This window comes from Equus quagga, chromosome 3 (genome assembly GCF_021613505.1).
Source record: "Equus quagga isolate Etosha38 chromosome 3, UCLA_HA_Equagga_1.0, whole genome shotgun sequence".
In the NCBI taxonomy this organism is placed as follows: Eukaryota; Metazoa; Chordata; class Mammalia; order Perissodactyla; family Equidae; genus Equus; species Equus quagga.
The window spans coordinates 17,556,697-17,583,017 of record NC_060269.1 but is presented as its reverse complement, the minus strand read 5'-3'; the positions used below and the strand labels follow the sequence as shown (position 1 = coordinate 17,583,017).

At 40.3% G+C, this 26,321-nt stretch overlaps 1 protein-coding gene across 3 annotated transcripts in view; it reads right to left on the bottom strand.

The window, feature by feature from the left end:
* Positions 1 to 22,544, bottom strand: part of FAT4 (FAT atypical cadherin 4) — a 158,038-nt gene extending 135,494 nt beyond the window's left edge. The window contains exons 1-3 of one of the 3 annotated variants that reach the window (XM_046656227.1): positions 21,531 to 22,458; positions 18,589 to 21,109; positions 15,923 to 16,485 (exon numbers count right to left, since the gene is read on the bottom strand). In XM_046656227.1, coding sequence (XP_046512183.1) covers positions 15,923 to 16,485; positions 18,589 to 21,109; positions 21,531 to 21,911 — 3,465 coding nt within the window. In that variant the 5' untranslated portion in view covers positions 21,912 to 22,458. Of the gene's footprint in view, positions 1 to 15,922; positions 21,110 to 21,530 lie in introns of all 3 variants that reach the window. The other 2 variants (XM_046656226.1, XM_046656225.1) reach the window with 2 other exon arrangements.
* Between the last annotated feature and the right edge of the window lie 3,777 nt (positions 22,545 to 26,321).

The window sequence follows — 26,321 nt, the reverse complement described above, 5'->3', positions numbered from 1 at the left end:
TTGTGCAGTTCTCAATGTTGTATCCTTGCTCTCTTGCACGATCAAAGATAAAATTTGCATCTATGCAAATGAAAATAGTGAGACAGCAGTGAACTAATACTTATTTTGGGTAAATATCCTGGGTGCATTTATTTTATTTCTCAAAGCAGCTCGGTGAAATAGATTGCACAAAAGAGGTAACTGATACTCTGATACATTAGACAGCTTCCCCTAGGTCACGAATTGTACTCAAGTGTGTCTGTACCAAAAGTCCTTCCTCTTCCCACTGTATTATGTAGCCTCTCTGAAAGAGAAGTTTTATCTCTCTTCCGAGGTTTCCAAAATTTGAATTCAACAATCCTTTCCTGTTCACCTGCTCTTGTAAAGAAAATTTGACATGCAATAATACTAATCCTCAAAGAAACCCACATAGAACTATACCTGGTTACATGCATAGAGGTGTTTTAACGTCTAAAACTCTATATTACCCAGTCTTCCATTACTAAATCTATATTAATTATCAGTTATTAAACTGAAGTTAAATATTGTATTTTTCCTTCTCCTAGAGCCATTATTAAAAGCAAATTTTGATTTATTCATTTTTAAGTATTTAATTAGGAGATATGTTTGGGTATATCAATGATGGAGATGTCCTCTTCAAAGTTATTTTAACATCTAAGTTAATCCACTTAATTATAGATTCAACCCTCAGCAAATATAAATTTTCTGTGGTTTCTAAGCATGTCTTGCCTTTTAATGTGATTAATGGTTAATTTAATATGATTCATTGATGTCCTTTGAAGCAAGATTATTAACTCTTTAAAAAATATTATTTGATTATATTTTCTAGTCTTAAAAAAGTGAATATTATTACATAATGATATAGGTCAACACTCAAATGCTTTCTTTTATATTTATGTTTTATCCCTTTAATCTCATTCTTTCTACTACATTAACAGAAAATGATTTACAGTAATCAAAGAGCACTAGAGTGTGGTGGAAAGAACAAAATCTTTGGAACCAAATGAATTAAAATCCAGTTCTACCACAAAACAATGTACTCAAATTGTCAGAGTCCTTGAGATTCCATCCATGAAACGAAAATACCATTACTTACTTCAAAGAATTTTTGAGAGAATTAAAGAAGATAATATTTGAAAAGTGTATAGCACAATGTCTGACCCTTAAGTTGGAAATCAACAAAAACTAGCATCCTCCTCTCACTCCAGTTCTGCTGAAGTGTATTTCCTTGCATACTCATAGTACATTTAGAATTGTTCCACTGTAAGTGCCTTGACATCAGAATAAACATGTTACAAGAGCAGCATCATGTTTCATTTCCTCTATTACAACACAAAGAAGACTCCTCATCAGAAAAGCACAAATAGAATGAACAAAATAACTCTTCCTAGAATAGAACTTGTAAAACCGCAATGCTTACAATGATGAGACATTAGTGGGAATATTTAAAGATTTCTCTCGACTAAATGTTCCAAACGTGGTATTAAATTAAAATAAAGGTCTTTTAGAGCCCTAAATATATTCTGAAGTCTAATTTCTGGTATATTTATCAACAAATCGCTCACCCTACCTTTCGATAAAGTTTTTATTTTTATTATTATGCCCAGACAGGCTGCACATGTTTTAAACTGACTTCAATATTTGATACTCTTATCAGAACACGGTCTACAAATTGGATAATGCTGCTCTGGCTTTGCATTCTACTAAGGTTTGGAAAGTAATTCTGCAATTTACTTAAATCATACGCAAAATCAATATTTTAAAAACTACATCCATCTCCCTGTCTTAGTCAATAAACTTTCTTTTCTTAGTTATGTCTTTCAGCTCACTGATCACTGTCATTTAAAAGCTAATTTTCCTCCGGATACAGTATAATGAAGGAAATTACCACAGAGGTATTTTTTAATTTGCCTCCGTAATAATTTTCCTAAAACCAGGAAATAGAATTTGTAAGTTTGGTTTTGCTTCCTTCCACACGGTATCATTAGAAATGTTATCGCAAGTCCTGCATGAACAGTAGCTATTTACATGCCCGGTAGCTGTTTACATTTTTTTGTTTTTTAAACCATTGCCTTCTGGACCACACAAGGAGTAAGTAACTGAATGTAGCATCAATAAAAGTAAACCAAACAGTCTTTTAGGAAAATCTGCACTGCTGTGTGTACCGGACATGTTTGTCACAACACTTAAAAAGATATGTGGTTAGAATTCTCTCTTTTTAACCGATAAAGGCACTGTAGCTCAGAGAAGTTTAGCTTCTGCTTCAAGGTCACACAGCATGGAAAGGTAAAGCCAGGATTTGAACAAAATTATTCTGACTTCCAAATTTATGTTTATTTTAGTATTTAACCATGCCGTGAACAACTGCACTCAATATTAAGAATAACATAGAACTCCCTCAGAAAGGAAGTACACATTAAATTCTTAAATCAAAGTTTGAAAAAAATGCAACTTAGGAAAAATTAATGTTATGAAAATAGAATTTCAGTTACAGATTCACTTCTTCAAGTGTTTACCCTGTGTATTATAATAACGTATATTATTAACTAACATAATGCATTTACTTAGGCCATTTTTTTTTCCAATACTATTTGAGGTAGAGGTAGAGACGCGCTAAGAACTAAGTGTACAATGTGATTTATTTAATTTTAGACATGTATAACAAACAGCTCTCTCCTGGAAAATCACTTCTGCTGAATGATAATACAGCTCAATAGCAACAGGACCCCGTCCTCCACTATCTAATATCTACCACGACCAATTTTTTTTTTTTTTAACAAAAATGGATTCTCTGAAGGTATTTTTTCTTGGTTGCTGAGCAACAAAAATTCTTCAGCTAAGTATAAACACAGTGACACACACAGAAAACTGATGAGAAGAAATTACAATAATAGACACCTCTATCAGCTACAGCCATCTGGGTTCAGTTTGACCCAAATTTTTGGCACGCTTATGCTGTGTCTCCCATCCCAAACCATCTTGTCCTATAAAAAAATGTGTCCTCCCACTTCCTTCATATTCCAGCAAGTCAGGGGTCAAATGGTGTTAAGTCTGCCAGGCTCTGGACTGGAAATACTAAGGATTCCTGACTTACTTTTAACTAATTATAACCTCAATGGATAAATAAATTACCTTCCCTATTTTATTATGTAATATAATAAAATATTAAGGTGGCCTTGCTACACAGGTAGTGCTGTCCCACTTGGTTCTACACATGAATTAGAATTTTAATCTTTTTAGTGGAGAACTTAATGTACCATCTTAAAAAAACAGACTATGAGTCACCTTTTGGTAGCAATTATAGGACTGCCATACAGCTACTGGCGAGGAAAAATGGTACAATAAAGTAATATAATCAATTCAAGTAACAGTTAGTAAAGCTGAATTATGTTTATAAGAAATGGTCACAATCCAAGACACAGATTGTTAGCTTGGTGCCTAGTGTTTTAACCAATTTAATCAAATAGTGTTTAAATTAACCAATTCTGCCTTAAAAAATACAAGTAAGTCTCCTCATGGATTATGCTAAAATTTTACTGAAAACTCCTATAGTCAGGTTTTCCCCGTGATGTGCTGCAGATGTGCCAATGTGAAAACCCCAGCAGGAATGCTCTCTGTGTGATTAGAAAATATTAACCCACTACATGAAATAAAGCCATATAAAAGCACTTTACCAATGGGGAATTACTTTTCATCCATAAATAAAGTATTTGCTAGAATCATGCTTTCACAATTTGCCATAAACCCATAATAACAGACATCACAATAAAGAGATATTGAAAACCTGTCATTGTACTGGTGAGGGTACCATTGAGAAAATCAGCACTTGAAAATAGATCCTTTTTTGAGTACCTGTGAGTCAATTTCCTCTTAGGTCCCTGCATTTAGAAAATCTATATTTGTTTTGTTAACTCTCTTATGCATGTAGATGTCTGTTTAGTCTTAGGACACCATGACATATACCTGATCTCATTTCTCTGTTTGATTTGATGTTTAGAAAGCTAAGCGTAAACTCAGCAGGCCACCCACCCAAGGCGTATAGATTTGTACACTAATCTTATATAGTCCAGGGTTATTTTTTAGCTATACTTATTTTTACTTCTTAGAAATCCATTTAACTATTTTATCTTTTCATTGTATATATATCCTTTTGTAACTTGGTTCAAATCCATCATAGAATGAAGTGGATGCATATATAGATATAAATAGTAATAGTTTTAACTAAAGGACAAAGAGTCATATACTACAGAACACTATACTAAGCTGGGGGAAGACCATCATCTTCGAGTATTTGCTTATTTTGAAATTTTCAGTAAGTAATAAAACATTTTTCTTTTAAGGGAAATGTTTTACTTATGAATTAGAAAACTCTCACTTAAGAAGTTACCAGGATATATGTTTTGTAAAAAACAAAGCGGTTTTGAAGAAAGACTTTTACCTGTGTTCGATGAAGCCAATTTGACCTCAATTAAGAGAAATGCATTAAGTAGCTGACCAAAAAATATTTTCAAAATAGGTTCACAGATAAACATGCAATTTCATGGTAGTCAATATTTCACCATCATCACTGAAAATTGACAGATGAATATTCCCTATCTAAATCAGAGATAAGTCTTCAAAATGAAATGGACACTAAATAATCTTATATTTTAATTTGCTTGTTACATAAGCAATGAGGCCTCCCAGTAAAGTTGTTGGATTAATAAATTACTTCCCGTAAGAGACTATAACTATTATTGAATTATGTCACAACAATAAAATGGTACACAGGTAAATAGCATCAACTAAACCACAGACTGGGCAGTGTGGTTTAATGTCAAGCATGTTGACCAAAGTCAGAAGAACCTGGATGTTAGTCTATATTTGTGACCACACACAAACCAAAAAATTCTCTTTGCATTTTACTTAAATGAAGAGAAAAACACCTGACCTATCTCCTTACTAACCTTTTAGGGAAATCAAGAAAAAAGATGGATAGCACGCTAAAACACTTTAGAAATAGAAAGTGTTTTTCTCTTTTTTTGGTGAGGAAGATTGGCCCCGAGCTAACATCCATTGCCAATGTTCCTCTTTTTGCTTGAGGAAGATTGTCACTGAACTAACATCTGTGCCAATCTTCCTCTATTTTGTATGTGGGACACCTCCACAGCATGGCTGGATGAGCCATGTGCAGGTCTGCACCCAGGATCCAAACCGGTGAAGCCCAGGCCACCGAAGCAGAACACACGAACTTAACCACTACACCACTGGGCTGGCCCCTAGAAAGTGTTTATTAAAGTTAATAGTTCTGTGCATATCTGTACTTTGGAGAAAAGAAAAAGGAACTAACAAACTTTACAGAGTACCTGTCTGTTTTTCATCCTCACAAGAAGCTACGAAAGAGGTATTATCATTCCCATTTTCCAGATGAGGAAAATGAGATTCAGAGAGTAGCTGTGAAAACATTTAAATCAAACTTATTCCAAAACAAAAGCATACACTCTTTCAACTAAAGTACAGATCACGATGAATTATTAAGCAATATTTTCTTTGCTGCATTTTCTTAAGTTTACTAATATTATGGATGTTAAATGTTGAGCAAGGATGGCAAACTTGAAAGAGGAATGCTGGCACTTAAAGTTATCTGTATCAAAAATAGTAATTTTTAAGAAGTGTCTCCATATGCATCTTTTTGCTGAAGAGCAACGTGGTTTACCATAAGCTAAGATTTGCTCCCTAAAACAAAATTAGGTAAGTTCTAAGGAAATAAGAAGACACAGTGATAGTGTAGCATACATTATGATATATATCCTAAAATGTCCTACTTCACCAAAATGCCTATAAAATAAGCATCAGTGATTGCGCTGTACCTCAAGACACTCAGATTTCTAGAGATTGGGTTACCAGGCTCTTAGCCAGTCAAGTCATGCAGCCACTGTCATTTTATCCAGGAAAATCAGCCCTTGCCAATTAGCCAGCTTCAGTAACTTCAGAGGAAGCTCCACAGCTTGGCTTGAGATATGAAAAATGACCCCTTTCCCTCAGCATGCATCACTGACTGAGTTCCTGGCACTGAGGCAGCATATCTGCAGTGTGTTCGACAGTAATTCCTTAGTTTATCAAAGATTTACTGAGTGTCAGCATTGAGCCAGCCCTATTGAAGGTGCTGAGAATACGGCAGTAATAAACAGATGAAAATCTCTCCCCTCATGGAACATATATTTTAGAAGGAAGACATATCATAAACAAAATAAAGAAGTAACATATGTGTTATGTTGGGTGATGAGAGAGACTAAGGAGAAATGAAAAGAAGGAAAGAGAAAAAGGAAAGTTAAGGGAAGGAGAACTTTGCAAGGTGACTTTGAGGAAAGATGTGAAGGAAGCGTGAAGGGAGCAGTTCAGACAGGCAGTAGGGCAAGTCAAAGACCCTGAGGCACAAGCATCCAGGCCGGGCCCTGAAGCCCTGGCTGTGGTTGCTGAGCAAGCTCAGTGTGGGAGAGCCAGCAGGAAAAGAAGGCAGACAAATAACTGACAAAGCAGGTCACATAGAGCCTTACAGGTCACCATAAGGATCTGACTTTTACTGTGAGTGAAATGGAAAGCCACGGGCTTTGAGCAAATGAGTGAAATGATCTGACCTGCATTTTGAAGGATGACTTCAGCTGTTACACTAGACGGAAGGGGTCAAGGACAGAAGAAGGGAAGTCAGTTCATTCATTCGTTCAACCATTCAACAAAAATTTATCTGTGCCTACTACGTTCTGAGTAATGTTCTAGGCTTGTGGGGCACATCAGTGAACAGAGAAGATAAATATACTTGCCCTTGTGGCATTTCATTCTAGTAGAAGGAAGACAGATAAAACATAATCAAAATTACAGATCAGTAAGTTATATCACACAGGCACTGACACATGTATAGTGTCTATGTATTATTTAGAATACTGAGATTGGTTAAGCTCCTCAATGGATTAGTATAGATTAGAAAAGAAAAATTTCAAGGACTGATTCCAAGGGCATTCCAAGGGAGATGAGAAGAAGCAGGTGAAGGAAGCTGGTAAATCCTATAGGGGAGGAAGAGGAAAAAATGTAGCAGAGAAATAGGGATCAGAAAGGACGAGGGGGTGGTGATGGTAATAAGTTAGTAAAGGAAGGTTAATTCTCACTCGGAATGTGAGATATGAGCAAATACTTGAAGCATGAGAGGAAATTATCCAAATAGATATCAGGAGGAAAGAGCGTTCCATGCAAAGAGAAGAGCCAGGAGCAAGAGCTCCGAAGCAGGTGTGTGCCTGGCAAGTTCTGGGAACAGCAAGAAGCCAGAGTGGGTAAAGGAGATAAGCAAGGGAGGAGAATAGTAGGAAAGAATGTTAGAGATCAATAAGGTGTCTTCAATAATCTAAGGGAAAAATGACGGTGTCTTAAACCAAGGTAGTAACTAACAATGGAAGGGATGAGAAATGATCAGTTTCTGGATATATTTTTAAGAGAGAGTCAAGATTAACTGACCGATTGTGCATAGGGTACGAAAGTGAGGAGTCAAAGATGACTCCAAGTTTTTTGACCTGAACAATTAGAAGATTGGAATTGACATCAGTTGAGGAGATGGCTGAAGGTAGAGTAGGTTTTTATTAGGGAAGATATCAGGAGCTCAGATTTGGAAATGTTAATTTAAAATATCTATTAAGAACCTAATCAAATATAAAGAGTAAGTAGTTGGTTATACAAATATGGAATTTAGGAGATATACACAGAGTGGAGACAAAATTTCAGAGTCATTAGTGTGTACATGTTATTTAAAATCATGAGATTGATTGAGATAAGTGTACAGTAAGTGTAGCTTGAAAAGAGAAGAGTTTCAAGCACTGATTCCGGGGACAGTCCAACATTTAGAATTTGAGGAGATGGAGAAAAGTTGGTGAAGGAGGCTGAGAAGGAATTGGTCCCAGAAATAGGGGAAAAACCCAGATTATGATGACTTAGAAACATCCACAGAGTATGATGATTCAGAAGTATATATACAGTAAGCACTGAGAACTGACCATTGGATGTAGAAATGTGACTATCTTGGTGGCCTGGGTAAGGGCAATTTCACTGGAGTGGCAGAAGCCAAGCCTGATGGAGTGGATTTAAGAGAGAAAGAGAAGAAAGAAGGCAGGTATAGGCAACTCTTTCAAGAAACTTTTGCTGAAAAGGGAAGGAAATAACTGAGGCAGTAACTAGAAGAATGGAAATATATTCCCATCTCAAGTTTAAAAAATTAAAATGAAGAACTGACAGATTCTAGGTCCATTTGTTCAAACCTAACCTAAATAAAGATTGATAAGAGCATAAAGTAAACCTACTACTGGGTCATTACCTAAATTTCACTTTTCCCTACATTTCTTCAGTCACCACTATGAAAGTATCAACCACTCTTATGTCAGTGCTTACTCAGTGCTGTGTGGGGATCAAATGTACATACTCTGGAGTCGGACTGCTGGATTCAAATCCTGCTTCGACCACAAACCAGCTCCGTAAACTTAACCTCCCTGAGCCTCAGTATTCTCACGTGTCAAATGATGAGATGTCATATGTACCTACTGTGAAGGCAAGACAGTCCCTGATGCTTACCAGTGTCTGACATAATGTAAGCACTTTGTGTATTTTCGAATGTATAAATGATAAAACATTTCAGAAAAATGTCAAATAATCTGAAACAATCAGTAACAATGCCATTGGCTCCCAACAGCCAGTTGTCAAGCAGGGTTTGTAAATGTCTCTCAACATTTCTTCAATACTGTAAAACTTGGTTTTTACTCACTGATTCTTTCTTAATTATGGATATATGTCTAGAGAATGAAAAAGACTGTGTTCCTATAGTCAATTCTTCATTACCACATGTAAATTATCTGCCAATTAGATTATGTTTCATCTTCATGACATTATTGTCCTATTTTGTCTTAGGATATGAACACCAGGGAAAATTCAGCAGCCTTTGTAGAATGGTTGCATACCATTAATATATGCTATTATATATATTAATATATAATATATTATATGTGTATATTTTATAAAGAATATTTGTCTAATAGAATTTTCTTTTTCACTTGTCTGCATGCATGCTTAATACTCTCCCCTCTGGGGCCGGCCCCGTGGCCAAGTGGTTAGGTTCACGCGCTCCGCTTTGGCAGCCCAGTGTTTCGCCAGTTCGAATCCTGGGCGTGGACATGGCACCGCTCATCAAGTCATGCTGAGGCAGCATCCCACATGCCACAACCAGAAGGACCCACAACTATGTACCCGGGGGCTTTGGGAGAAAAAGGAAAAATAAAAAAAAAAAATACTCTCTCGTCCGTATTTAATGTACTACTAAAATCAGCCAGTTATCATAGACTACTTAAAGCTTGAAAACATTAGAAAAGATTTACCATAGTCTATATCTAGGACATTTTAAGGAACTTTTTATCTTGGCCCATATCACTTGCCAGTTATTCTTTTCCTATTTCCACTCTCAATTTCCATTCCTAATTCAGAATACTACCTAGTTTCATGGGTATTATAAAGAGCTGAGCCCTAGATTTATTAATTCTTGGACTAGAGGACCCACCTCAGGGCCTGTGGAATTTTTTTATAGTCATTAACTCAACAGTGCCTCACAACTAATGAGGTTCTTAGGCAATTATTCATTGTAATGATGACAAAGCTCAAGCTGCAGACAACACGATGAAAAATTGATTCCACAAAATGCTAAGTATATAAATATTTTTCAGAACTGTTCCTAGAGTAGTTGCCTCAAAATCTAATGAAACAATAAAGGATTAAAATGATTAGGATTTTAATAAAGGCAAAAAAGCAATAATAAATTCATCAGACAATAAGTTAGGTCTATGGAAATCTATCACCAAAACAGAGACCAAATGAAACATCTTGAAGCCACATATAAAACATGCAGCCTGAGTTTAATTGGCCATCAATATTCCTGTTTGTGGTCCACATTTGTACATGTCCTGAAAATTTATAGAGCCCTCTAAGTCACAGTATTTTTTTTAATAAATTTAAAAACACACCAATAGGGAGAAAAAACCAAATCAGAAAATAATCACAGGTTGTTTTTTAAAAAACACTCTGGAGATCAAAAGCAGAGAAAGCAATAAGATGCTTTCCTAATTTTAACATAGTCTTCGCACTCCATCCAACTTTATCATGATTCCTTCGGAGAGTAAGATTTCATATCTGAAAATCCAAAAATGGATTCTCCGCCTTTATAAATGGGAACAACTTCTTCCAGATTGTCTAGTCCTGTGGATGAGGAGAGGCACTTCATGTACCTGAGCTCTTCATTTGTCTCTGCTTCCCCTTGCTCATGTTCTCATCCTTCTGCCCTGCTCCGGAAACACTTCCACACATGCCCAGTTTGGGCTCATGGCTACCGCCACTAACTGACCCATAGGAATCCAGCATCCGCCGACAGCCTTAACTGAAGCATGAAAAAGCCTGGTTCCCGTAGTTCAGACAACACATAAGACTACTTTTCAAAGACTTTTTAACAACAAACAAGGGCATGAAAACAAGATTATTAAAAGCATACATATAAAGTCATATCTACAGAGTAAAGAGCCCTTCTCTTAACTAAAACCACAGATTGCTCTGACTTTATAGAATAGTAGCTATGAGTACAAATAATGGACTTAGGCAAGTCTGGATGTGATTTTTCTTTCTATCTGACCTTAAGCAAATTATCTAACTTTTCTGAGACTGTTTTTATAGCTCTGAAGGGAATGATATTACTACTGTTGTGAGGGTCAAATGACAAAATCACTAAGAAAACACTTAGCACTTAGCCCATGATTGAACATAGCAATACTCAATACATTTTATAATAATAGTAGTAATTATTTATTATAATATACCCGGTTCTGTTGCTCATAGTTTGCCTGTGAAGGATGATACACAAGCTATATAGGTATTTAATCTAAGGTGTGCTAATTCTGATTCTAAACCCTCTGGAAGAAAATTATTTCTAAACTTGGTATTCAGCACTGATCTTACAAATGTTGCCATCATTTCTCTTGGAAATCTTGATGATTTCACTGTGAAAATAAATTAATTTATTATTAATTTGCTAAAACTCATTTCTAATCTTTAACGAATCATAGTCCATTCACCTAATATTCTAAATACACTTTTAATAAAGTATTTCTAGTGGCTTCTTCTTTTACTGAATTGCAAAAATCTCAGTACCTAGAAGAATGGTTCTCCGACTGTGGAACTTGGGGCTCCAGGCACACCAGAAACTGATTAAAGAGGCCCGGAAAATCAAAATTATCTTCGTAATAATGCAAAACGTCTGCCTTTTTCCCTGTGCTGACATTTACACTAGAGGTGCAAACACAATGGTGGGGGAAGCTGCTTGTGCCTGAGCACCGATCCGAGCAGTAGCTCCCTAGTCTTCTAGAGCAGACTGTTCTTCACTGCTAGGCATCTCAGTGAAAACAAAATGCCAATTTCACTTAAAAACTTTCCTTGAAGAAACAGTAACATTATTAATTTTATTAAATCTAGACTCAAATCTTGATGTCTTTTCAATATTTTGTATTACAAATAGTGAACTGTGCACAAAGAACCATTAATCTGGACCTAAGTACTGTAGCTATTTCAAGGAAAAGCATGCGTGCGATTGAGTTGCGAGCTGAACTAGCTGCTTTATTGATGGAACATGATTTTTACCTGAAAGAACCACTGACAGAGAAACTATGCTTTTGGACTTGAGTATGTGGCAGACATTTTTTCGTTTGTTTGAAAATGAACAAAGGCAGGCTGATACATCAAGGAAAATAACTTATAATACATGTTATTTATGATAAAATTTGAGCTTTGAAATGAAAATTTAGATTTTGGAAAACTTCCAGCCATCACCATGAGGTTGAGAGTCAATATATTTAAAGACTGTTTTGATAAGATTCTTATAAGCTATACCAATGTTTTCCAAATGATCAATGCCTGATCTTTATTTCTAAGAAATGCATAGGTAAAAGATCCATTCAGAATGCAAGATAGATCAATATATTTTTATGTAACAAAACATGAGAAGTTCATTGATATGGTTTCACATTCCACATCACACGTAAGTTTTAACAAACTACCACTTGTGATACTACAGATACAGATACTACAGTTCTGGTGTAGTATCAAAAGAAAACCCACAAATATCTGAAAAGGGATATCAAAGTCTCTCTCCCTTATCCAACTCCATATGTTGGAGTGAGGATGGGTTCTTTTCATAGACTTTAACCAAAATAATACATTACAATAGACTGAATGAGAAGATTTGAGAATCCAGCTGTCTTCTCTTAAGTCAGACATTAAAAAATTAAGAAAATGTAAAATAATGTCTCTCTTTTCATTATTATTATTATTTCTTTTTCTAAAGGAACATTGGCCCTGAGCCAACATCTCTTGCCAATCTTCCTCTTTTTGCTTGAGGGAGACTGTCCTTAAGCTAACATCTACACCAGTCTTCCTCCATTTTGTATGTGGGACACCACCACAGCATGGCTTCATGAGCAGTGTGTTGGCCCGTGCCTGGGATCTGAACCCACAAATCCCTCACTGCCAAAGAAGAGTACACTAACCCAACTTCTATGCTACCAGGGCAGCCCCCTCATTATTTTTTTAATTTTGCTAAAATAAAGTTTTTTTAAATAAAATTAAAAAAAAATGTTATATGTTTAATGTGATTTTTAGATGAATTAATAAATATTTTAAAATTTTCTGTTTTAATGTTCAAAATGATAAATACCAATAGATAAGACACACCTAAGCAAAAGCTCTTTGGGGTCCTTGACAATTTCTAAGAGCAGAAAGGGGTCCTGAAACCAACAAATTTGAGAACTGCAACCTGGACGCTTATACAGTATCTCCTTCCATTTAAACCTTAAGTTCCATGTGAGACCACCCATCTAAGTTCCTCTTTCCTCTTTGTGTTTTCTGACAATTCTCAATTCTTTTGTAGAACAGAGATAATTAGCATATCCTTAGTTCAATTAATGATCAACATCAAATTTACTAACTTCCACCATTCCCCCAGCTTCTCTCTGTTGATTTATTCTGAGGCACAAGAACACATGTTCTGGTCTTAGCTTTTCTACCATCTCACTCAGCAAACCTGGACTGAGCACGTACCACACATCAGGTAATATATGAGGCTCCGAGATCATAAAGATCAATGAAACCAAGCCTCTGGCCTTGATGAGGTCCAACCAAGTCCCTAAGTAACATGTTCCTATCCAACACATATTAAAACAGAAATGCTCATTGAAGTACTACATCTTCATTTTTTTGCTGAATCTAGAAAAAATGGTACAAAATTTGTGTGAGCTATTTGACATAATCAAGACCCTTCTGAGGTTATAAAGACACAAGAATAAAAGGATAATAAACTTGGTGTCTGCAACTCAAAAGCCTTCATAGACACTCCTGTTCATGTCAAAGTTTGAGATACAATAAGTAGGGTGAGTGAAGGTGGACAACTGGACAGGTCTCTAGAATGAGCAAGATCAGCAGATCTGCAGTCTCCAGTCCTCCTCCACAAGTATCAGAGCTTGGAAAAGAATGCAGATTAAATCATTCTCTTTTACCCACTGACCCTCTTGTTGCCCACGAATGTGATCAGTCATGACTCTAGCCAGAAACCTGAGTAAGCAACCCAGACTCCTATCAATGTACATGAATAAATTTGTACAAAATCCACTGGAGTGAAGTTTGCACTTGAAAACAAACAGTTGAAAAATCACCTCTGACAACCAGAGGTAGAACCACGGTAAATTAATTGTTTGAGCAGAAGGAAGAAAGAACTTTATTGTATATACTTGAAAGATACAACCAATAATAATATGAAATTCTAGCCCCCAACTACTGCTTTCAATATTCTTTGGAGAAACACATTTGCTTTTAATTTTAGGAGTGGTTGGAGCTTGGGAACTCAAACTTGGTTTACAATTTCAGCACTTTAGTTCACAGAAGATACCCTGACAAACAATTTTTTTCCTATAAAAAAGCCATCATAATGAATTCTCCCCAGATTTTAAATAAATAGGGTACAGTAAATATGAATAACTTTTCACATTGATATCATTTGAGGCTAAAAAAGTAACATAGTATCTTCTACTACTAAGAAAATAATTTATAATGATTTATATTTTAATCTTCATGTCTATTGCAGAGACACCACTATTTAACAAATTTAAGCTAAACCAATCTTTGCATATCTAATGAGTAAATAACAAGCCAAAGTATACATTCTAATGATAACAATGGACATTTATCCTCATTCTCCATGTTGTTCTAATAAAATTTAATGTAAGAAACCAAACAACAACCAATAACATAATTTGTTCTGCAGTTTAACAAATTCATCTGAAGTCTATAATGACTTAATTGCCCGTCTTTAATAAATATTTCAGTTTTCAAGCTAATTAAATCTCTTCCTCTAAGAAATAATTCCAGAGAAGGAAGGTAGAGACAGGAAGTGGGTTTAGCATAGGAATAACCTCAAATCAAATAAAATTACATGTAAATCATGGCCTGAGTTAAACCAAATAGCTCAATATATAAGCCCTGTGTTAAGATCTTTAAAAACCTAATTAGGCAAAAGAGGACATTTGGGTTAGAAGTCCCTTCAGGGCAATGTATATAAGACAAAACTGAATTCCACTTAGAATTACATCTCTAAGAATTATATCTAAGAATTATATCTCTATTAAGGATTATATCTCTAATTATATCTCTAATACCCTCTAGGCCATGAATTTGCTGTTCCATCCATAGAACAGACATAGTTAGCCGTTACGGAAAAAAACAAAATCACAGGGGATTCAGAGAGATAATAATAGCAAATGAACATTTTAAATGAAGGAAACCCCTCACCTCCCCAAAAAAGAAAAGAAAGCAAGAAAACAAACACACGAGCCTCAACTTCACTAGCATGTGGTATCTGGGTTAATGCCAAGTATCACAAACCACATTTGATATTTTGTGTTTTTGGCTGAGTGACGCTAGAATATCTTTGAAGGGAGCAGGGAGAGAGAGAAAGAAGACAGCAAATGAGAGCTTTCCAGAGTATAGCTATATTATTTCTAGTTGATTATCAAAACAACTTTGGAGGTAGTTCAATTAAAAAACAAATCAATGATACATGGAAGTACAAGCCTAAGGAAGGTCAAGCTTGGAATTCTTTTGGCTTATACTGTGAAACAAGAATTTCTTACCCACCAGCAGACAGAAGAACATGTACCTATACCATGGCATTGAACAACACGGTTTTGTCTCAAGAAACAGCTTCTAATCTCTGATCATTCACAGCACATTGCATGCTTTATAGTTCAAGAGGGAAGAGAAAGGATTACCCCAAGTCAGAAGATAGTGCCTAAAATGTGAAGGCAGATGAAATCAGGAATCTCCCCAAACTTGGCTCAGCACATTAAAATTAGTCACTGCCTATACAGAAACTGCCAAGACTGCTGAGGATGTGAAAGATAATACCGCCCTGATGTAAACTGTCAGTCCATCCTCCACTGCCACTCCCCCTAGAAGTCCGAAACTGCCCATCCTCCAGCAGACTTCCTTACGGAGGGGTGTTTAGTTTAGTGTGGTGCTTTAGCTTAGATACATGGATTTCTGTTTTGCACTTCTGAAATGACTAAAGATTTCTCCCTGGCCTTCCACGTGATTGCTATGAGGTGAAATACAAAGTAAAAACTGCTCATTGTTTGGTTTTGACCAGGATTAAAACTAAATTGCATGTATTTCTTGTTAGTCTTTGTGATAGTACACTTTTATATGCTCCTGTGAATAAAATGAACAATAAACAACAAGGGTAAATAGTTATAGAAAGTAAATATAAAGAGAATGCTCTTTCTAAAAACCACATCAACAAATAATTCATAAATGACTACAAAATCATTACCTCTGCTCTCTGTGTTCTGGGGAATGCAGTTGATTTCTCTATGGCATAAACATCCACCAGGTAAAGACATGCTCCTTGCTCCCGGTCCAGAATGGCTGCCGTCTGAATTATGCCCGTTTGTCGTCCAATAGTAAAGAGGCGTCCAACAGTTTTTTCTTCACAACGAACTGAAACAATATAATACTCCACTGGGGCTTCTGATCCCCTAGGGCTAGCTGCTTCTATGGATATTACATTGGTACCAATGGGTTCTCCTTCCTTCAAAATAGTTATATATTTGGGTTGAGTAAAAACAGGTCCATCAAGGCCCTGAAGAATGACGGTCAATTCAGTGGTTGACTTCCTCCTTTCCGGGCCAAGGTCTGTCGCTGAAACTATGAGATTATAGATGAGCTGAGAAGGCACCAGTGCTGAAGCAACTCTCAAGTCTCCACTGTAACGGTCCACAATGAAGGTGTCTGTGTCACCATTGATGATCTCATACTCCACCTCGCCATTAGCACCTTCGTCTGGGTCGGCAGCCATAATTGTTGTCAGAACAGAACCAATCACAGCTGAAGGGTCTGCAGCAAGAGCATTTTGTGATATAAACATTGGGACATTGTCATTGAGATCTGTAACCAAAATGGTCACGTTTTTCAAAGCATACCGTCTAGTTTCTATAGGCACTGCTTGATCATTGGCTTTTACAGTTAACTCAAAGAGATTAGCAAATTCTCGATCGATTTCAGCGTTAGTATATATAGTGCCTTTGACTTCATCTATGCCAAAGTGGTTGCCCCTTGGCATCTGTTGAACGATTGCATAGGATAGTTGCCCATTAATGTCTGCATCAGGGTCACGTGCAGTCACTGAAATGACAGATGTTCCAATGGGAATGTTCTCAACAACAGACTTGAAAATATCCCCAGGAGGAAAGCTAGGAGGATTGTCATTGAAGTCCCTCACATGTATAATCACTGACATCGTAGATGAACGAGGAGGCCTTCCTTGGTCTTTTGCTGTTATATTTAATTTGTACAAAGACTGTGTCTCAAAGTCCAGTTTTTTGGCAAGAAAAATACTCCCAGTGTTTGGGCTAATGCTAAAAGTTCCGTGGTTGTTAGTCCCAGTAATACTGTAATGTAAATCAGCATTGTCACCAGAATCTGAATCAGTTGCAGTAACAGAAGACACGAGTTCACCAATTCTCATGTTTTCCAAAACATCAACAAATAGTGTTGATTTAGGGAAAGAAGGGGTATTGTCATTTTCATCTAAAATATCAATATTTAAGGTACAGGTTGAATTGAGGGAGGTTGCCCCTGAATCCACTGCTTGAATTACAAGGGAATAGGCAGGTGTTGCTTCATAGTCTAATTTGCCAATTAGTGTCACCTGACCAGAGGTACTGTCTATAGCAAACTGTCTTTCTTCATTTCCTTTTATTACGTAATAATGAATAAGTCCATTATTACCTTCATCGACATCTGAGGCAGATACTCTCAAAACTTGTGTCAGGTTGGCTGCTGACTCTGATATTGTAGCTTGGTAAAAGTCTTTTAAAAATTTGGGAGCATTATCGTTTATATCCTTCATATAAACATGTACTGTGGCCTGATCCTTGAGAGGCTGAGGGAGCCCCTGGTCTGCAGCAATGACTGTAAAGCTAAACACTGCAGTCCCTCTCTGCCTCATAAGGGACTCCCTGTCAAACTGGCGAGTGTTTGTAATTTCCCCACTGATAGCATGCAACTCAAAATCGGGCTGCACCATTTCAAAAGAATACCTTACTTCTCCATTTGGCCCAAAGTCTTTATCTAGAGCACTTACTTTGCCAACAGATGACCCAGCTCTCTGCTCCTCTTCAAAGTAAAATGTGTAATTGGTACTGTTAAAAAGAGGTCTGTTATCATTTACATCTTCTAAAATTACAGTAACATTCACAGTAGCACTAAGGGGTTCCACTGCTCTGTCAGAAGCAATAACCAGTAAAACATATCTGTCTTGAAGTTCACGATCCAGTTCACTTTTTATATACAACTGACCATCTGGGAATATGCCAAAAGCATCCCCTGTATTTCCTTCAGCAATGCTGTATGCAATTTCACCATTTGCTCCTGAATCCTTATCAAAAGCTTGCACTTTAAAAAATCGAGAATTCACAGGTTCTGACTCAGAAAGGGTGACCTCATAAGAAAGTTGGTCAAACACTGGTGGGTTGTCATTTACATCATGGACATAAACTGTTAAGATGAAACTAGAGGAGAGCTGTGGAACACCCATATCAGATGCCAAGATCTCTATCTGGTAGGAACCAGCATGAACATCCAGGGGCCCTAGCAGACTAATATTACCATTCTTTTCATTGATAGTAAACAGGTTCTTGGGATTTTGCTTCAAGCTATAGAGTACCATGCCATTGACACCTTCATCAGGGTCCACAGCTTTGGCCTGGAAAATGCTGTGACCTGTCTGCCAATTCTCCACCACATTCACACTCTCTACCGCCTGAAGGAAATGGGGAGAGTTGTCATTCAAATCCTTAACTGTTATGTTAACCATAGTGTCTCCAGTCACTGTGCCCCCACTGGCCACTACTTTCAGCTGATAAAACGATTGCTCTTCTCTGTCAATCACACTTGCTGTGGTAAGCTGCCCAGTGACCTGGTTGATAGCAAACATACCTTTCTGATCCCCAGTAGTAATGAGATAACTGATGTTGGAATTGAGATCCATGGTGGATGCAGACACACTACCCACATGATATCCCAGAGCCACATTCTCAAAGACCACGAAGCTGTAGGCAGCCTGGCTGAATACAGGTGGGTTGTCTTGAGTGTCCAATACAGTGATGGTTACTATTGCCTGGTTGGGAGACTGTAAATTGCCACCATCAGTAGCGACAATTTGCAATTGGTAAGCTGTTTTCTCTTCTCTGTCTAGGGCCATTCTTGTAGAAATAACCCCACTCTGAGCATTGACCTGAAACCGAGACCTGTCCCCAGCTGATATACTATATCTGACAGTTCCATTGAGACCCAAGTCTGGGTCAGTAGCAGACACTGTGGTGATGTAGCTGCCTCCAGGCTCATTCTCCTGAATATGAGCAAAGTATTGGACTGGGTAGAACACAGGGCTGTTGTCATTCACATCCAAGAGACTCACATTGATGCGAGCTATTGAAGACTGGGGAGGGGAGCCTAGATCTGTGGCCAGAACCAACAGGGAGTAGAAACCTTGCTCCTCTCTGTCCAAGGAGGAGATAGTACTCAACCTCCCAGACACAGAATCCAGACGGAAGGACCTCTGGTCAGTCTCAGCCTCTTGTAAGGAGAAGCGCACTGTGCCATTGTCACCCAGATCCCCATCAGTTGCTCCCAGCACCAATAGTTCCGTCCCTGTTGGGGCATTCTCAACCACAGATACATCGTACCCTTCTGGCTGGCTAAATACTGGCTTTTCATCATTCACATCCAGGAGAGTTACTACAAGCTGGGCATAGGAAACCTTGGGGTGAACCCCCTGGTCCCGAGCGCTGATATTCAGTACAATCTGAGAAGCAAGTTCACGGTCCAAGCCCCCAGCAGCCCCAGTGGTCACCAGGCCGCTATGTTCACTAATATGGAACCAACCTAGTCCATTGCCAGAGACGATGCTGTAACGCAGATTGGCATTGAGACCAGAGTCGCCATCGGTGGCAGACACTCCACTCACATAGCTTCCCGGGGGCGCCTCCTCGCTCAGGTTCACTCTGTACACTTGCTGTGCAAAGACAGGAGGGTGGTCATTGATGTCATTGACGAAAATCACCAGGCTTGCCACAGAAGAGCGCGCCTGGACCGCTGCGGCAGGGGGCGCCCCATAGTTATCAGAGACGGAAACTGTTAGGTTGTAAGAAGGGATGCGCTCGCGATCCAGGGCGCTGGCTACTTTAATGAGGCTCAGATTCGGCACTTTGCTGCTCTGCACCTCAAAGTGGCGCTGCTCATTGCCCCCGAGAATCTGCACGGAGATGTTCCCGTTGGCCGCGGGGGAGTCTGCGTCGGTCACGGTGAGCAGAGCCACCACAGTGCCCACTTGAGCGTTCTCATCCACCGAGGCGTAGCGCGAGGTGGCAGGAAAGTAGCGGAATTTCACCACAGGGTCATTGTCGTTCACGTCCAGCAGCTGAATCAGCGCCTCGGCGCGCCCAGTCAGGGAAGGCACGCCTCTGTCCATAGCCTGCACCGTAAGCGAGTACTGGCGCCGGGCCTCGAAGTCCAGGGGCTCTCGCACCGTGATAAGCCCGGTTTCGGGGTCCATTTGGAAGGGGGTCCCCTCGTCCTGCAGCCGATAGCGGATGTCCGCGTTGGTGCCCTCGTCCGCGTCCGCCGCCGCCACCTGGAGGACGCTGGAGCCCACGGCCGCGTCCTCAGGCACCCCCGCCTGGTAGTGGGAACTGCCAAAAACCGGGGGGTTGTCATTAATGTCTTGCACAGTCACGTTTACCTGAAGGTAGCCCCGCCGCTTAGGCTCGCCCTTGTCCTCCACTTCCACCAATAGCTGGTACTGCGGAGTGACCTCGCGGTCCAGCCCGCCCTTTGACACCAGATGCAGGAACGCGCCCTCGCCGCTCGGGTTCAGGGTGATGTCTAGGCGGAAGCGACCCGCCTCGTTGCCCTGGATGATGCGGTAGGAGCGGTGGTCCACACCATTGGAGCCGATGTCTGAGTCGGTGGCCGTATCCAAGATGACTTGGCGCCCGCTGCTACTGTCCTCCTTGAAAGTGACCACGATCGAGGGGTCTGGGAAGACGGGGGCGTTGTCGTTGAGGTCCCGCACCAGCACTCGCACTTCTGTGGGGTAGGTGGGCGAGCTGGAAAGGACCACCAAGTTGATCACGTCGCTGGGGAGGCTCTCGCGGTCGATGGTGGCGGTGGTGTACAGGGTGCCGGTGCTACTGTTTATGGCAAACAGGGCGTGGCTTTCGCTGAGCCGGTAGGTGAAGCCGGGGCGCGTCTGGATGGTGCCCACCTGCGTGCCGGGAGGTTGCTCCTCCAGCACTTGGAAAACCTGGCGCTGCTCTGCCCCGCTCACCTGGGCCGGCCCCGGGAGCAGTGACAGCAGCCAAAAGATGCGAAAGAGCTGAAATACTGACAGAGTGGGCAGCGGGAGCCACGGGCGGCCAGGAGCCCTGTCTGCTGCCAAGTCCATGGTCCTGGCTCCCTGGAACGGTGTGATAAAGAGAAGGAAGAGGTGAGGCAAAGGGAGTGATAATGACAGGGATTAAGTAGCCCCAGCAAAAATGCAGCCGATGGCTCTGAGAGCCCTGCTATTTCAAAGAACCTCCAGCCCAGCAGAAGCAAGTCGCATCATCCAAAGGCTCCAGGTAGCCATTTGGGCGCGTAGTGCGAGAGAGATGCCGGGACGAAAAGCGGCACGGCATTCCGCGGGACACTCCTGCGCGTTGATGAGTTCCCTGAAAAGTTTCTCAAACCTCCTATATTTTCCCTCTTCACTTTGTTTTTGAATCCAGAGTCTGAGCGTTTTCGCCCGGGTGGAGGATGTGAGTTGGGAGAGGTTGCCTGTATTTAAGGTATATGAGGAATCATTGCAAACAATTGTCTTCAGAAACTTTAGAACTTACCCAAGGCAGAGAAAGTGAAGAGGGAAGAACGAGCGTCTGGAGCGATGTGTGGAACGAACAAATGCGCCCGGAGAAGAGGGCGATGGGGAACCGGGAGATGATCGAATTCCTTTCCCAAAAACTGGAGACGAGGGATTTCCTCGAGCCCCCACTCCTCAAAGAACAAGGCTGCAACGCCCCTCCAACAGGGCTGCAGGAGCGGCCGCTGAGGCCCAGGCGGCGGCGTCTGCGCGCGAGCAGCTCTCGAACTGCGTTCCTGGCGCTCGAGTTGGCGCTAGGGCTCCGGGACCTGGGAGCGCTCAGCTCCGTCCCTTCTCTTCCAGCAGCCGCCGCCGCCGCCCCTGGTGCGGCTTCGAGCCCGTGGTCGGGCGCAGGCAACATCCAGAGCTCCTTGGCATTTTTTTATTTTTTAATTTTTACCTGTGCTGGGGAGCAATGCCGACCCATTATTTGTACATCCAAATCGAGCGCAAGTCCCCCTTTCTTCTTGGCCTCGCAGGGGTCGGGCTGGAGCAGCGCGCGGTCCCCGAGTCCCCTCCCCTCACCATGCCAGGGGGTTCGTTCTCCGGCGGCCCCAGTCAGAAGCCCACTCTCGTGCGCCTCGCCCCTGCCCTGGTTATCTTTGTTTTTATTGTCCCGTGTCAGTTTCACTTTGTAATCCACAAGGCTTTTTGTTTGGGGCGGGGGGTGGTTGGTCCTTCGGTCTCCTTCCCCGCTGGCGGTGGAGGCGGGGAGGTCGGCGCTGGGCGGTGGCGGCGCCCGCGGCAGCTCGGGACCGCGCTGTCAGCGCTCTCCTTCTCGCCTGCCCGGGCTGAGGGTTGTACCGCTGAGGAGCCGGAGCACAGCGAGCCCCTCTCCACCTCCGGCGGGTCCCTCACACTCCCCGCCCCTTCCCTGCTGCACGCGCGCGCGCGCACACACACACGCACACACACACACACACACAGCGCGTCGCCGAAACACAAACAGAGGGGGAGGGAAGACCTCGAGCTGGAGCCAGACTCAGAAACTTTGCTCGCCACTCATTGATCCCCGCACTTTAGTTCGCCAGGACTCCCCCTAGCTCCCGGTCCTGTCACCTACTGCCCCTCCCTCGCCCCGGCCCCATTGGGCCGGAGCTGAAGCAGCCCCGCCTGGAACTCCTACCGCGAGCGCTCGCCGGCGTTTTCGGCCTCCGACTGGCTTCTCGGGATGCTAATCACTCCAGCCTCCCGGAGGACCGAGGCGGTCGGGTGTGGGAGCCCGGCGAGTCGGAGGCGCTGAGAGGGGGGCTGACTTTTTTCCCTTTTTTTTACTTTTGGTCAAATCTTGGCCGGCGTCAGAGCAATAACAGCAAAAAGCTGCCGCAGAATAGATGGAGGCGGGGTCAGGTTTGCAGATAAATAACTTTAGTGGCGGGGGTTGGGGGAAGACCGTTGGGTTGTTATGCTAGTAATAATTCAGGGGTAAGGGGGTCGAGAGAAATAAAAGAAAGGCGGGGGGTGAGGGTCTGTTCGTGCGGGGAGGAAGGATTAAGCAAAGCCTGTCTGGGAATGCACAGCGAGGATTTGCTTTAACCGTTTCCTGCCCCGTCTCTTTCGATGGAGGGGAGGGAGCTGCTGTACAATGGGATCCGACAGAATCCAAACCCGATCCTCCCATTCCTCCTCTGTCTACAGAGTGAGCTCCCTGCGGTCCAGGGCGAGCTGAACCCTAAACCTGCACCCACTTGCCCCGTCCCCCACCTTCCAGGTGACACCAAGGTCTCGGTACCAGCCGCACTTTGGACTTCCTATAGGAAAAGCCAGGGGAACTTCGTGTTTGTTTTGTTTCCCTTCCCAAATGGATCCCAGGTGCCGGTAGCCAAACCTTGGAGTTTCAACAATAACAATGGTAGCCCTTTGGAAAGATGGAGATCTTTTCCTGTTGCAAAGTTTGGAATTTTGATCTCTGTTGTAGTATTTCCCCCTTGACATTTTGTAGCCAAAGGAATCATGATGAAATTTTGTTTCGTTGTGTTGTGGTTTGTTTTTTGGTCTGGGGAAAGAACAGATATGAGAAAAATAGAAAAAAAATGAAATTTTAAAAATGTCCATGTGCCACGTACTGCACTCCCATTAATTCCCCTGCCATCTACTGTAGCTAGTTTTTGTGGTAGCATGCGTCGCTTCTTTAAAAGAATAAAAAATGTGACTAGGAATTAGGTCAGTATTCTTTCCCCTTTAAGGGAAACCATTTAGAAAATCAGAATTTAAGCCAAGCAATGCAAATATAGGGCATATGTCATGCATTTCTGCCACGGTGACCCCTCCAAATTTAAAACTTTTCTGAGCACGGAGACTATTCAGCCATGAGTAAATACTGCCCTCTGCTGTTCTCTGACAATCTTACATCTTCGGTCGCCTGATTTCTTACTTAAAATTAAATACAGGGACTAGAAGGATCTGGTTTCAAGGCTAATTCCTCCTTCTTGCCTAGGGATAGTGGCAAAGAAAAAAGATCTGTAGGAATCTCCTGGTGCCTTTCTTTATTTAAGGTAAAAAAAAAAAAAATGTAAGAGCAATAGGGCCAACAGCAAATTCAAATCCTCTGATGCTGACAGCCTGTAACCCAAAACCCATATATGGAAACCTGAATACTAAAAATGCTATCACCAATCCCTTTGTTTAGGCTAGAACATTCACTTCTACATATTCCTGTACTGCATATAATATACATACAGTGTATATATAATGAGTGAATTGGAAACAGACAAGACAGTTAAGTTTCATTTCTGTATTTTTAGGACTTGAAAACTTTTGAAAGCATTGGAAACCGTTCCTTTAAAACAGAGACATTTTTAAGCCTTTTCTCAAAAATTCTTATCTCGATACCATTATTTCAGTGTAATTTAGCCAACAAAGATAAGTAGATTAAAGTGGAACCAAAAATTTTTACGAAACATGCATATGATACGTGATTTTAAGAGAATGTTAGGGTGTTTTTGCTTGTTTGCTGTTGCTGTGTTTTTGCTAATCCTCCACAATTCAGGCATTCAGGTAGGAAGAAGTAGAAAGAAAAGATTTAGATACTTGTAGATCAGGTACTTTTGTTTGTTTGCTTGCCTGTTTGGAGAGCCTGTGGGATAATCTTCATGTTTAGTCTCAATAGTATTAAATCTGCAGCATTTATGAGTGGATTTAATTGGGGGAACAGGTGAAAATCAGTCATTTTGTGGAATAGGGAGTGTTCATTCTGTATAATATATATTTTTATTATAAAAAACAAGATATGGCAAAATTAAGGAATACAGAAAATGTGCATATATTCAGTACATAAAATAACTTTTTGAATAATTCTTAAAGAGGATGATCAAAAATGATTTAGACAATAGTGTGGTTATTTGAATAAGTGAAACCTTTCCATGATAACTTCTTTAAAGTAACACATTAGTTTATAGGTAAAATCTACACATAAAATTACAATCTACGTATGCATAGGTACCAAACTTACGGTATGATATGGACAATGATTTTAATGAAAGACAAGGAATGAAGCCTTTGTTATATTTTATTTTTTCTCCTTTGGATTTCAAAAATTGTGATAATATGATGCATGATAAAAAAGTAAAGATACCCCTAAAAATGTAAAATGAAAGAAAATAAAGACATGTAGAGATTGTATGCACGAAAAAACAAAGTTTAGTTTATAATTGCTTTTCCACCAAAAGTTTAATTATTTTGAGAAAAAAATTACTGAAAGCTTTCAATAAACATGAAATTAGATGCTTCTAGAAGAGAAGATATTCATCAATTTTAATAGACCATGGGGGAAAATTCTATTTTTATGTCCAAGCGTGAAAGAAACTGGAGAATACAACTCATTTGAATTTTAGAACATACATTAAAACAAATAGCTTTCATAACAATCCGTTATCCTGATCTGTACACATTGCCATCATTACTTCATTAAATGCCTGAAATAATTTTTTTCATGTTTTAGACCCCAGGTGAAGGAAATTAAGTTAGTCATACTCTTCAATTCATGACGCGTTAGCAACATTGTTCCAGAAAAAGATTCTCCTGCCTGCCTCCTCTTTGTCTCTTCTCCTTTCCCCTCTCCTCTTAGCTTCTTCTTCCTTCTTGCCCTGTGTTTCTCTTCCCCTTCCTTTCCCTTTCTTCCTTCTCCTCATCTCCTTTTTCTTCTTTCTTCCCTTCCAGCTCCTTCTCCTCTCTTCTCTACCCTCCTCTAATCTTTCTACTTTCCCCTCCTCTCCTCCATCCTCCTCTCCCCTCACTTTACTATATTTTGTTCACTTCTGTTTACTCTAATCTACGTTACTCTCTTCTCCTCTCCTTATCATTCTTCACTCCCATTACAGGACTCCCAGAGGTAAACATTCTAATGAGTGAAATGTGTATCTTTTTGTTTCCATGTTTTTGCAAAATATGTATTATTTAGTTGTCCTGTATCTTTAGTCCAAGTAAATGGTTTGGGTTATTTGTATATGTGTCTCATCTTGTTTCTTACCTTTTTCACCAAGCACTTTGTCGTTAAGATTCATACATGTTGCCATGTGTACATCTAAATGATCGTTTCTGACTTTTGCCTTTTACTATAAGGTGTGTCTCCGTTAATCTTCACCTTTCTACTTACAGAGTTAGAGTCATCCAGTTTGCCTCCACCTTCCTCACATCACAGATTAGTCTGCGATGAACATCCTTGTAATTATCACCATGTGGAAGTGAATATCTTTGTGATATATAGTGTCAAAGGAAGAGGCCTCGACTCCATATCCAAAATGAATACCTGACTGCTACACAAGAGAGAGCT